Below are 13312 nucleotides of genomic sequence, written 5' to 3' on the forward strand. Positions count from 1 at the left end.
TGCCCAGCGGCTCGGCCTGGGCTAAACCGTTGCCGTACACGAACACGGCTGTAGCTCCCTCCCCCGCGATTCGTCCCGCCCCCGCGATACGTCCCTCCCCCGTGATTCGTTCTTCCCCCGCGACCAGCACTCCGACCGCGTCCGACAATCTCGCTCTAGCGATCGACTTTTTTCAGTCGATCAACTTTGAGCGTGTTAATGCTTTGGGTGACGCCATTCGCGCCGCCTCCACTGCACAACACTTCATCGCCGTTGTGCAAGAATACGCTGACGTATACGCGTCGTTAAATACGTACGTCCTCCCCTCACTCCGCCGGTAATCAATGGCGTACATAAGTAGAATAAAGCCCCTATCCGTAACGATAGGATTTTTTAACGCTTACGGTCTCGCAAATCAACGTGATCAGGTTTGTGATTTTTTGCGTGACCATCAAATTGACATCTTTTTGGTGCAGGAGACCCTGCTTAAGCCCGCGCGCCGCGACCCTAAAATCGCGAACTATAACATGGTCAGGAACGACAGGCTCACTGCTCGTGGTGGTGGTACCGTCATTTACTATAGACGAGCCCTGCACTGCGTCCCACTCGACCCCCCCGCGCTTTCTAACATCGAAGCATCAGTATGCCGAATCTCACTGACTGGACACGCGCCGATCGTTATCGCGTCCGTTTATCTTCCACCGGATAAGATCGTTCTAAGCAGTGATATCGAGGCGCTGCTCGGCATGGGAAGCTCTGTCATTCTGGCAGGCGACCTAAATTGTAAACACGTCAGGTGGAACTCACACACCACAACCCCGAATGGCAGGCGGCTTGACGCGTTAGTCGATGATCTCGCCTTCGATATCGTCGCTCCGCTAACCCCGACTCACTACCCGCTAAATATCGCGCATCGCCCGGATATACTCGACATAGCGTTATTAAAAAACGTAACTCTGCGCTTACACTCGATCGAAGTAGTTTCAGAGTTAGATTCAGACCATCGTCCCGTCGTTATGAAGCTCGGTCGCGCTCCCGATTCCGTTCCCGTCACGAGGACTATGGTGGATTGGCACACGCTGGGCATCAGCTTAACTGAATCTGATCCACCATCGCTCCCGTTGAGCCCGGACTCTACCCCGTCTCCTCAGGATACCGCTGAAGCCATAGACATCTTAACGTCACACATCACCTCGACATTAGATAGGTCATCGAAGCAAGTTGTAGCGGAGGACTTCCTTCACCGCTTCAAATTGCCCGACGATATTAGGGAACTCCTTAGAGCTAAGAACACCTCGATCCGCGCCTACGATAGGTATCCTACCGTGGATAATCGTATTCGAATGCGTGCCCTACAACGCGACGTAAAGTCTCGCATCGCCGAAGTCCGAGATGCCAGATGGTCTGATTTCTTAGAAAGACTCGCGCCCTCCCAAAGGTCTTACTACCGCTTAGCTCGTACTCTCAAATCGGATACGGTAGTAACTATGCCCCCCCTCGTAGGCCCCTCAGGCCGACTCGCGGCGTTCGATGATGACGAAAAAGCAGAGCTGCTGGCCGATACATTGCAAACCCAGTGCACGCCCAGCACTCAATCCGTGGACCCTGTTCATGTAGAATTAGTAGACAGTGAGGTAGAACGCAGAGCCTCCTTGCCACCCTCGGATGCGTTACCACCCGTCACCCCGATGGAAGTTAAAGACTTGATCAAAGACCTACGTCCTCGCAAGGCTCCCGGTTCCGACGGTATATCTAGCCGCGTTATTAAACTTCTACCCGTCCAACTCATCGTGATGTTGGCATCTATTTTCAATGCCGCTATGGCGAACTGTATCTTTCCTGCGGTGTGGAAAGAAGCGGACGTTATCGGCATACATAAACCCGGTAAACCAAAAAATCATCCGACGAGCTACCGCCCGATTAGCCTCCTCATGTCTCTAGGCAAACTGTATGAGCGTCTGCTCTACAAACGCCTCAGAGACTTCGTCTCATCCAAGGGCATTCTCATCGATGAACAATTCGGATTCCGTACAAAACACTCATGCGTTCAACAGGTGCACCGCCTCACGGAGCACATTCTTGTGGGGCTTAATCGACCAAAACTGTTATACACGGGAGCTCTCTTCTTCGACGTCGCAAAAGCGTTCGACAAAGTCTGGCACAATGGTTTGATTTTCAAACTATTCAACATGGGCGTGCCGGATAGTCTCGTGCTCATCATACGGGACTTCTTGTCGAACCGCTCTTTTCGATATCGAGTCGAGGGAACCCGCTCCTCCCCACGACCTCTCACAGCTGGAGTCCCGCAAGGCTCTGTCCTCTCACCCCTCCTATTTAGCTTATTCGTCAACGATATTCCCCGGTCGCCGCCGACCCATTTAGCTTTATTCGCCGACGACACGACTGCTTACTATTCCAGTAGAAACAAGTCCCTAATCGCGAAGAAGCTTCAGAGCGCAGCCCTAGCCCTAGGACAGTGGTTCCGAAAATGGCGCATAGACATCAACCCAGCGAAAAGTACTGCGGTGCTATTTCAGAGGGGAAGCTCCTCACGGATTTCCTCCCGGATTAGGAGGAGGAATCTCACACCCCCGATTACTCTCTTTAGACAACCCATACCCTGGGCTAGGAAGGTCAAGTACCTGGGCGTTACCCTGGATGCATCGATGACATTCCGCCCGCATATAAAATCAGTACGTGACCGTGCCGCGTTTATTCTCGGTAGACTCTACCCCATGATCTGTAAGCGGAGTAAAATGTCCCTTCGGAACAAGGTGACACTTTACAAAACTTGCATAAGGCCCGTCATGACTTACGCGAGTGTGGTGTTCGCTCACGCGGCCCGCACACACATAGACACCCTCCAATCCCTACAATCCCGCTTTTGCAGGTTAGCTGTCGGGGCTCCGTGGTTCGTGAGGAACGTTGACCTACACGACGACCTGAGCCTCGAATCAATTCGGAAATACATGAAGTCAGCGTCGGAACGATACTTCGATAAGGCTATGCGTCATGATAATCGCCTTATCGTTGCCGCCGCTGACTACTCCCCGAATCCTGATCATGCAGGAGCCAGTCACCGTCGACGCCCTAGACACGTCCTTACGGATCCATCGGATCCAATAACCTTTGCATTAGATGCCTTCAGCTCTAATACTAGGGGCAGGCTTAGGGACCCCGGTAACCGTACTCGTCGAACTCGAGAAAGAGGTCGACGTGCAACCTAACCCATGCATCAGCCCGCTGAGTTTCTCGCCGGATCTTCTCAGCGGGTCGCGATTCCGATCCGGTAGTAGATTCATTCGCGAAACAATTGCTCTTGAGTTGTTAGGTCTCCTTCGGAGGCGCTCGGGCAGTTGTTAGCAAATCCCACCCCTCTTGGCTGAGCCTTTGCTCGCCCACCTGTCCTGGTGAAACTGGAAAGGCCTCCGGGCCACCAGTAATCATTCAATCATAAAAAAAAAAAAAAAAAAGGTTTGCAAATCAAAATGACAATGATATTACAATGGCTACAAAACGGCTATATGAAACTAATTACTTACGCCCATAATACTCATTTTTCAAACCAAACTGGTGGTAGGACCTCTTGTCTACTGGTGGTAGGACCTCTTGTGAGTCCGCACGGGTAGGTACCACCACTCTGCCTATTTCTGCCGTGAAGCAGTAATGCGTTTCGGTTTGAAGGGTGGGGCAGCCGTTGTAACTATAATTGAGACCTTAGAACTTATATTTCAAGGTGGGTGGCGCATTTACGTTGTAGATGTCTATGGGCTCCAGTAACCACTTAACATCAGATGGGCTGTGAGCTCGTCCACTCATCTAAGCAATAAAAATAAAAAAATCAAACCAAAAAAGAATCAATGCCCTTTCACACACATTTGTTGAGTACGTATTTCATTAGAAAAATTGGTACCCGCCTGCGGGATTCGAACACCGGTGCATCGCTACATACGAATGCACCCGATGTCTTAGCCTTTAGGCCACGACGACTTCATCAGCGTAACTAATATTATTGATATTGACACCTTCAACATGACAGCCGACGTGTGTGTTGCTAAGCTCGTCAATCAGAGCATTAACGTACAGGTTAAAAAGCTTAGGGGAGGTCAATCCCCCCTGCCTCACCCCGCACTCCAACCAGCGCTCCTGCCCATCTCACAACACTGTATTGGTACTGGTTGCTGTACCAAAATTAAAAAATGCTATTTTTTTCTGGTGGCACTTTGGTATCCTCCAGTTTTTTCCATAACATATCGTAGCAGACCAGATCAAACGCTTTCGACAGGTCAAGGAAGCACGCGTAAACTGGCGTCTTTCTATCGGTGTAGTACCTGACAGTCCGCTTTAAGCACAAAATCGCACTTTCTGTTGAAAGACCCGGTCTAAAACCAAACTGGTTGTCGTGGAGCAGTAGAAATTTATCCAGCTCAGAATTAAGCAGACTGTCGAGCACTTTGGCTACAATGGTGGCTAGTGAGATGGGGCGATAGTTATTTCTATCAGATATATCCCCGGTTTTGCTTTTCACTACTGGCACTACCACCGTTTTCATCATCTCTGCAGGTAAGTATGAATGCCCCACACAGAATGTATAAAGCATCGCCAGAACTCGCGATATATGTGGACCGGCGTACTGCAAGTGTTCTATGCTCAAACTATCGTGGCCCGGAGATTTACCTCTGGACATATTCGTTATGGCTTTTTTTACATTTTTTGCTATGAACCGAGTGCTCAACTCCTCCTCATCCATATAGCCTGTGGCGGCTCCCGTGGTGACTTCACAAAGACGTGCTCTCTAAATATTTTTGCGATAACCTTAACATCCCCCTCTGACCCCCTCCCTCTACGCTCACTGGGAGACCTGGACTAATGTTTAAAGCAGACAAAAATGAAAAGTTTATTGTTGATTTTTTTAATGTATGTTTCTATTGTTTTTTATTTACATCAATATTATTGAATAAGATGAATAGTTGATTAAACAAAATCAGTGTGAAATTCTAGAAACACTTATTGAAGTGAAACACTTACATTTAATTTGTATAGTTGATTATGGCTATAATTTATATAAATTATATTTAAATATAATATATCTAATTTAAATTAAAAAACTATAAAATATACTTTAATATTATTATAATACTCTAATATATTTTTTATAAATTTATTTTTTATTAACAAAAAGTCAAATCAAAATAACTTAACATAACTCAACCCACACAGTAGAACAGATCTTCCAACGCGCTTGAAGGAGGCACAGTCCCCAAGATACTGGCTACGTTGCCTCGTTGGACAGCCAGACTCACTCTCTGTGCAAAGTACCAGCCAGCCTTAGCATCATGTGTATATATAATATGCTCTAATATATAATATGCTTAAACTCATGATTATAAATATATTTCAAATAAAAACCATGGTTTATTTTTTTTCAAAGCTATATTTGTTTTGAACGGTAATATGAAAAAGCTGTTAAATTTTCTATTCAGTACTGTATTTTATCTGTACGGTATATCTCGCATATATATTACATAAATTACTATAATAACTTGGTTACGATTTATTATGTTCACTAGCTATAATAATAATAAACTTTATAAAAGTCGATAGTGTGCTGCTACAATTCAACACTTTTCACACAACCTCATAAAACCTACCACAATAATTCCGTAACTTACTATTGCAGAATAATGAAACTTTTCTTGATACTGTAAAAAATATATTTTCATATTGCAGCCAACAGGAAGCATATAATTTAAATCAGATGGCAAAATAGTATTTCATAAAAATAGCTTTCATTTGCTGTTTCAATGACCGTAATAGTCCCAGTTGTTAGAAAGTTATTAAGAAAAACAGTCAATATTTTTCCTGTAAAATTTGCTTTTTTCGATTACCGACTTATTGCACAGGGGGTCGATAAACATAAACATAAACCTCCTCTTTGAGTACCCACCTATCTGTAAAGGGCAACATTACGTTAGTGCCGGATAGATGGCGCTAATGGCATTGATTTTTATCTTATTTTATAAACCTTATTAATATGTGGAATTCATATTAAGTCTATAAATAGAAAAGAGATTATTTGTGTGTGTTCACGTACAATAATCTTACGTGGTTAGCTTTTATGTTTTCATATATAATTGCTCTATGTTGCGGGCGAAGTCGCGGCAGTAGCTAATACCTACATAATAACAGCCCTAATACAATAGTTAGAAACAATACAACATACAATTAGTGTAGGTAATGTAGTTGTCGTGGCACCATATTGTCACTGGGCGACTGGACACACACTCACGCCTGTGCCGCCTCTGTCCACGATTATACTACTACAATATAGTGCGGCTTACGATGACATATCTACTGCAACATTACGTTTAAATTGAATATTAATGCGTGTTTTATATTTAATTTTGTTCCACAGCGCAGCGGTGTGCGCGCGCGTCATCATCTTCCTTGACCTTGTACGAGAAGATCAAAAAACTCAATTAACACAATCGCTGCCAAGCGATATCTCCGGGATTCCCCAACTCCGTGTAAATTTGGGGATCCTGTTATAATATTATAATAACAATTGTCATTAGTTTATTAATTGTATAACATAACTCGTTAGAGGCGCCCGGTGTGCTGTGTTCAAGCCCGCAGGCAGGCAGGTACCAATGTCTCTAGTGAATGAGGGTACGTAATTAGCACACGCTCACGACTGTCTTCCACGATCAAAGAATAAAACGGCAATTCGGATGAAGCCAGTAGAAAATTATAAATTCGTGTAATTATTCAAGGGCCGTAGGAGAGACGCCCTGCCTAATCCTGCCGACAGCCTTCTGTCTTAAGGCTTGTGGCAATTTTCACATTATAATTATACATATTAATAGGTATTTTTTCCATATTATTATGACGTTGCCGTGTTACAACACTGCTCATTTGAAAGCTAGTTTATGTATGGCTGATAATAAATTCTAAATTAAAATGATTTTTATTTTAAAATTCAGTCATTTGTTTATTGATTAGTGTTTTCTTCTCAGTACATTTGTAAGTTTGTCAGCAATATGGACACGATGAATATGAGTAATAACGGGATACGAGTTGCGTCGCAATAATAATACTAGTAATGCCGCACAACTGGTTGTGACGCTTCCGATGTGGAAAAAAATATCCGCAATGTCAATGAAGGCCGATAGTGAAGCTGTCGATACCACATCTACTGCCGAGTCCGCAGCAGCTTTCAAGGCTACCATCAAAACATTGTTGGACCATTTGCGTCAAATTGATAGGATAACAAAAAAACATTTTGTAATAAGCGTGTGCCGCGATCGCCAGCGCGACGGTCGCGGCAGGGTGTGCCTTGTGTCGCTTAACAGACGCAGACACAAAGAAACGATACAAAATGCATATGAAATGCATATATATAGATGTTTCACAACAAATAATAAAAGGTTGTGAAAATGCTGACATTACTCTGTTGTAATAATGTAAAGTCATCAAACTGTGATAAGGATCAGCAGTACGATACGAACCTCGTCTAGTACTGTAAGTATTTGGCACGGACAACATGTATTGCTAAGGCGAGGCGTTTCGTCCTGGTCTCTACAGGAACGCAACGAGCTTATGACCCTGACGCACGAGTCGCACCGTGCAGCGGCTGGAGGAACCCTCAAGTCGAGACGCGTGACTTCTGCGCGGAGCTCGGCCACCGCGCGTGACGGATCACAACTATTTACCAAAATGAGTGTTATACTCCGATAATAGAAACTCACTTCATTTGAGGAATATAAGAGAAATAAAGATTCAGGTAATGAGACGAGAGAGATGTTGACGAGGCGTCCGAGCGTCGCAGCACACGACGACGCGCGGGGCGGTGCGGTGCGGTGCGGGGCGGTGCGGTGCGGTGCGGTGCGGGGCGGTGCGGTGCGGTGCGGTGCGGTGCGGTGCGGTGCGGTGCGGTGCGGTGCGGGGCGGCCGCCGAGGGCACATCTACAGTTCAAAAACCAACAACCAAGATAAGCCGCTCCGTCTAGGGATGTGTGTTCCGATTCTCAATCGATCCAATAACGATCCAGCGACACTCCGACAGACTGAGATCAATATATCGATTCTTTCTTTCAAATTATTATCATTTATTATAAACCTGTGGCGTTACTGGTACATTCCACGAAAACGGATTAATAACACTTACCGATCTTTTTTTATGTATTCATACACCATATTTATAGGTAGCACAGGATAGAAACAAAGTAAGGAAAATGAAAACTAAGAAACATAAGTATTAATAAACCTGCTATTGATTGATAAGTATCATATAAGCTCATTTAGTTTTACTATTAGTGCGATCGAAAACACAAATCGATACATAAATTTAAGGAACATAATAAAATGATTCGGCGTGGAAATCCCTGCGTCTGGTGACGTCACCGCTGAGTTGTGCAGACACGTTATATATATGAGGGTCGCGAGAGTGTGGGCCGCATGCCGCGTGCTGACGTGCTGGCACGCGCCGCTCCTCGACATGGCCCGCCTCCACTCGGCAGTTGTACTCGCGCTCGCTCTCAGCTCGCTTCTCACAGAAATAGCAGCCGGTAAGACCATTCATATATTCATTCGAAGACGTACATAACTTATACTACCATACATGACCAGCAACACAACTTTAAAAAGATGAAAAGCCGCGCGAGCTTAAAAAAAAGTGTTAATTCTAGACTTTGTTGCAATATGTTGCGTGAACACGTAGTAACAAAAATTAGCTTGGAGTTTGACTTTATTTATTTTTTCCAGTGCTGAATTATTATATTCAACATGTGGTTGAGACAAGGCTAGGCCATTGAAAAGCGCGATTATAAATGTGTAACTGAATAAAAACAATAACAAAATATTTTGGTTGTACTTTATAATTGTTACCGTACATGACCCATTACCTACTATGAGTATATTATTTCTGTAAACATCAACAGCTTATCAGATAAAATTGAACCCATTGGTCATTGTTATTGCATATTTTCATTTTAACTACCTTTTGAAAACGTTTCCTTGCGCGTGCTTTTTTTTGGATGGATCCGTAACGACGTGTCTAGGGCGTCTGACTTCTGCCTTTCTCCTGACAGCAACGATAAGGCGATTATCATGACGTATAGCCTTATCGAAGTACCGTTCCGACGCTAACTTCAGATGTTTCCGGATTTATTCAAGACCCAGATCGTCGGGTAAGTCGACGTTCCTCACGAACCACGCATGCTCCGACGGTTAGCCTGCTAAAAAGGGATTCGAGGACAGTAAGGAGTGTCCATGTTGGTACGGGCAGCGTGAGCGAACACCAAGCTCGCGTATTTCATGACGGGTCTTATGCAAGCGTTGCAAAGTTTCACCTTGTTCCGAAGGGACATTTTACTCCGCTTGCAAATCATGGGATAAAGTCTACAGGGAATAAGTGCTGCGCGGTTACGGACCGATTTCATAAGCGGGCGGCATATCGTGGATGGATTCAGGGTAAATTCCGGGTACTTAACTTTCCTAGCCCAGCGTATGGGTTGGCCGAAGAGGGTGATCGGGGGTGTGAGATTTCTACGCCTAATGCGGTAGGAGAAATGGGTTGAGTTCCACCTTTGAAAGAGCATCGTTGTGCTTTTTGCTGGTCCACTGTCCGAGGGTCACGGCTGCACTCTGGAGCTGCGCTTTGCTCGCGATTAGGGAGCTTGCGCGCACTGGGAATTGGTGTGATCCAGTAGTACCGTTGTGATGCGTGTGATGTATCCTTCAACATCGCTTATGGAGTGTGCGGTGCCGGACAGGCTCACTTGCGTTGCTCATACGTCGCCTGTCACTCAACCGCCCCCTGTGCTCCAACACGGCGTCAACTTTTTAATTTTGTTTCAGATTGCGACGTCGTCAGTAAAAAGCAATGGGACGGTTTGATCCCGGTGCACGTGTCGTACCTGGCGCGGCCCGTGAGCCTCGTCATCGTCCAGCACACAGTCACACCCTTCTGCAGGACGGACGCTGGCTGCGAGGAGCTCGTGCGGAATATCCAGACCAACCACATGGAGGCCTTGCAATACTGGGACATCGGACCCTCGTCAGTATACGCACCGACTACTGCACGATACCTGATTCTATAATAATAATGAACAGCGACGGTCTGAGAGTTTGATTCATTTTTATGACTAATGACATGATTAATGTTGCGGTAACGCAAGTCAACACTTCTAATTAACTTTCTGAATGAATCTTACACGATTCGTGACGATGTCGCCTCATGTGTAGGTTCCTGGTGGGAGGTAACGGCAAGGTGTACGAGGGCTCCGGCTGGCTGCACGTCGGCGCGCACACCTACGGGTACAACTCGAGGTCCATCGGAGTCGCATTCATCGGCAACTTCAACAGTGAGTCCCTCCACAGTCATATTCCGTCTAGAGTTCGCGCACGTGAAAACGATCTTCATCCTTCATTTTGTGTGACTGATATGATCGGATGGAAAATACCCTGCAGCTAAGACGGAAGATGTTTCTGATAATAAGTCACCATCAGCTATTGCCCAAAAAAGGGTGATAGTCTAACTGCACTAGAAACCATCATTTCATACTTTAAGAAGCAACGCAATGTTGTTTTGGAACAGAGACGCACGGGCCGGTACCGCTCCCCTGACTATTTCTGCCGCGGTTAGAGGGTGGGACTCCGGTTACCGTTATGCAGCAATTGCGATGTTTTACGATGAGTAACGGCAATCACTTTGTAAATGGATTCGGATTAACGCCGGTTGCTAGCGACTAACACCAGCCCGACCTTTAATACGTTAAAATAAAAAGGAATACGTACATATGTAATAATCACGCTGGTTTTAGTTTAAAGCACCATCTTTATATTTATCGTGGAAATTAGTCTTCAACATGTGTGTACAAGGTTGAGCCCCCACAGAGTGCGTGATGCGTGCACCTTGTATGACGAGTACATCGCGAGTTGTCCTTTTGACTACGCTGCTGGGTATGAGTATGTCAACATAAAGCTAGTGCGATGATCGAAATGCTTGTGGTGTCAGCGGACGAGCCGAGCGGCGCGATGCTGGAGGCGCTGCGGTCGCTGCTGCGCTGCGGCGTGGAGCGCGGCCACCTCGCGGGGGACTACCGCGTCGTGGCGCACCGACAGCTCATTGCCTCTGAGAGCCCCGGCCGGAAGCTCTACAACCAGATACGACGCTGGCCTGAGTGGCTGGAGAACGTGGACTCCATCAAGAACGCGTAACATTATCACAGCGTATCGCATAGCGCCGTTCTTGTTGTGTTCAGATCTTGGACAAGTGTCAACTCATATAGTATTTACGCGTAATATAATTTAAACTACTTATAAATTAAAATTAAAACTGGCTGTTTTTTAATTACACTGTTTACCCTGGTTCGAATACTTAAGCTCAGTTTCGTTGACATTTGGATATTGTCTTGAGACGGACTTTCATATAAAATTATTTCTAGACTTTTGAGTTTCGTTTCCCACAGAACAAATTAATGCTATCTTGAGGTATTGCAGTTTGTTCCACACTTAAGGTCTTTTTGTATTTCAATGGTCTCTCACACCACACGTACATGCCTCTTGTAGCATTGACGCTGAGCGGCACAAATAGAGATATCCGTTAGCAGATCCATTAAAAAGACATCTTTGGACCAATGTTTGTCAAATCCCGTTCGACGATTTCGAAGGGTACCTTTGCTTTGACTGCAGCTAGTGTTATTTAATTAATTTATTTATTACTAAGATGGATAGCCCAGCTCCCGATCGCCTGATGCTAAATGTTCACCGGAGCCCAGAGACATAAATCACACGAGTTCCAAGTCTCAGTTTTTACACGCTTTATATTAGCTTCACTTGTATGTATGTTTGTAACTGACTCCTTTAGACGCGATTTTGACCCACTTTAAACGGCCAAATTTCATTCAAACTTTGTAGATTTATTGAAGACCGTTGACAATACACTAATTTGATAAGATTATTCTATTATTCAATTTGCAAAATAATATTTTTGCCAATTTATATAATTTTTATCTATAGTCGGTAAGGCAGGAGTTGATTTTAAAGTGATTAATAGTTTTAAAAATACGCTTTTATAGAAAATTTATTCAAAAATGTAAATTAAATAATAGTTTAAAAAAACTAAAAAACACGCTTTATGTAAAATTCAACTAAAAATAGAAAATAAATTGTTATAAATTTAAATTGAAAATAGTGTAGAAAAAAATTATTTTATTTAAAAAAAAGCGTGGGGTGCTTTTTAAGATATTATTGAAATAATAATTCTACTCAAATCTGTCAGAAAAATATTTATAACTAATAACACCATGCACCCCACGCTTTTTTTACAATAAAATTATTATTTTTTATAAAGGCGTGGGGTGCTTTTTAAGATATTATTGAAATAATAATTCTTCTACTCATATCTGTCAGAAAAATATTTATAACTAATAGCACCATGCACTCCACGCTTTTTTTACAATAAAAAAAAAATATTTTTTACCCTATTTTCAATTTAAATTTATTAAAATTTATTTTCTATTTTTTAGTTGAATTTTATATAAAGCGTGTTTTTTAGTTTTTTTAAACTATTATTTATTTTACAATACAACGGCTGCCCCGCCCTTCAAACCGAAACGCATTACTGCCTCGTGGTAGAAAGGCGGTGGTACCTATCCGTGTGAACTAACAATTCACAGCTATATGCCTATCGCGATAACATCCTTGTTTTCCAAGGTAATGGAGTGAATAATAAATACGCAACTCCTGAAGTATCTTAAGGATCGCCTGTTGATCTATGACCGACAGTACGGTTTCCGTCATTGTCGCTCAGTTGGTGCATACCTTACGCACCGGTGGGCTAAAGCGGGTAGGTTGGAGAGTCAGGCCGAGGCTTTCACTGTAAGCCTTGATATCGTGAAGGCCTTCGACAGGGTCTGGCATAGGGCACTTCTATCGAAGTTACCATCTTACGGAATCCCCGAGGGACTCTGCAAGTGGATCGCTAGCTTTTTGGATGGGCGGAGTATCACGGTCGTTGTAGACTGTTTCTGCTCCGATACAATGACCATTAACGCTGGTATTCCACAAGGCTCGGTGCTCTTCCCCACGTTTTTCATCCTGTGTATCAATGACATGCTATCTATTGATGGTATGCATTGCTATGCGGATGATAGCACGGGGTATGCGCGATATATCGGCCAACAGGGTCTCTCCCGGAGCGTGGTGCAAGAGAGACGATCAAAAAACTTGTGTCCGAAGTGGAGAGCACTCTGGAGCGAGTCTCCGAGTGGGGTGGATTGAACTCGGTTCAATTCAACTCGTTGAAGACACAAGTTTGTGCGTTCACTGC

The 13312-nt window shown here is 44.3% G+C and overlaps 1 protein-coding gene across 8 annotated transcripts; it reads left to right on the forward strand.

The window, feature by feature from the left end:
• The first annotated feature begins 4878 nt into the window (after nt 1-4878).
• PGRP-S1 (peptidoglycan recognition protein S1) lies at nt 4879-11317 on the forward strand. Of its 8 annotated transcripts, none has more exons than XM_062669974.1 (6): nt 4879-6648; nt 7564-7762; nt 8184-8546; nt 9838-10036; nt 10225-10343; nt 10997-11317. In XM_062669974.1, the coding sequence occupies exons 3-6, from the start codon at nt 8411-8413 to the stop codon at nt 11197-11199; spliced, it is 657 nt and encodes a 218-aa protein (XP_062525958.1). In that variant the 5' UTR covers nt 4879-6648; nt 7564-7762; nt 8184-8410; the 3' UTR covers nt 11200-11317.
• The last annotated feature ends 1995 nt before the right edge of the window (nt 11318-13312 follow it).

Source organism: Bombyx mori, chromosome 9, assembly GCF_030269925.1.
Source record: "Bombyx mori chromosome 9, ASM3026992v2".
Lineage (NCBI taxonomy): Eukaryota > Metazoa > Arthropoda > Insecta > Lepidoptera > Bombycidae > Bombyx > Bombyx mori.

Bases quoted from the DNA above. Each gene is read 5' to 3' on its own strand.
- PGRP-S1 (XM_062669974.1), top strand. From the start codon at position 8,411: ATGAGGGTCGCGAGAGTGTGGGCCGCATGCCGCGTGCTGACGTGCTGG. The intron at 8,547-9,837 runs GTAAGACCATTC...ATTTTGTTTCAG, and splicing joins TCTCACAGAAATAGCAGCCG to ATTGCGACGTCGTCAGTAAA. The intron at 10,344-10,996 runs GTGAGTCCCTCC...TTGTGGTGTCAG, and splicing joins ATTCATCGGCAACTTCAACA to CGGACGAGCCGAGCGGCGCG.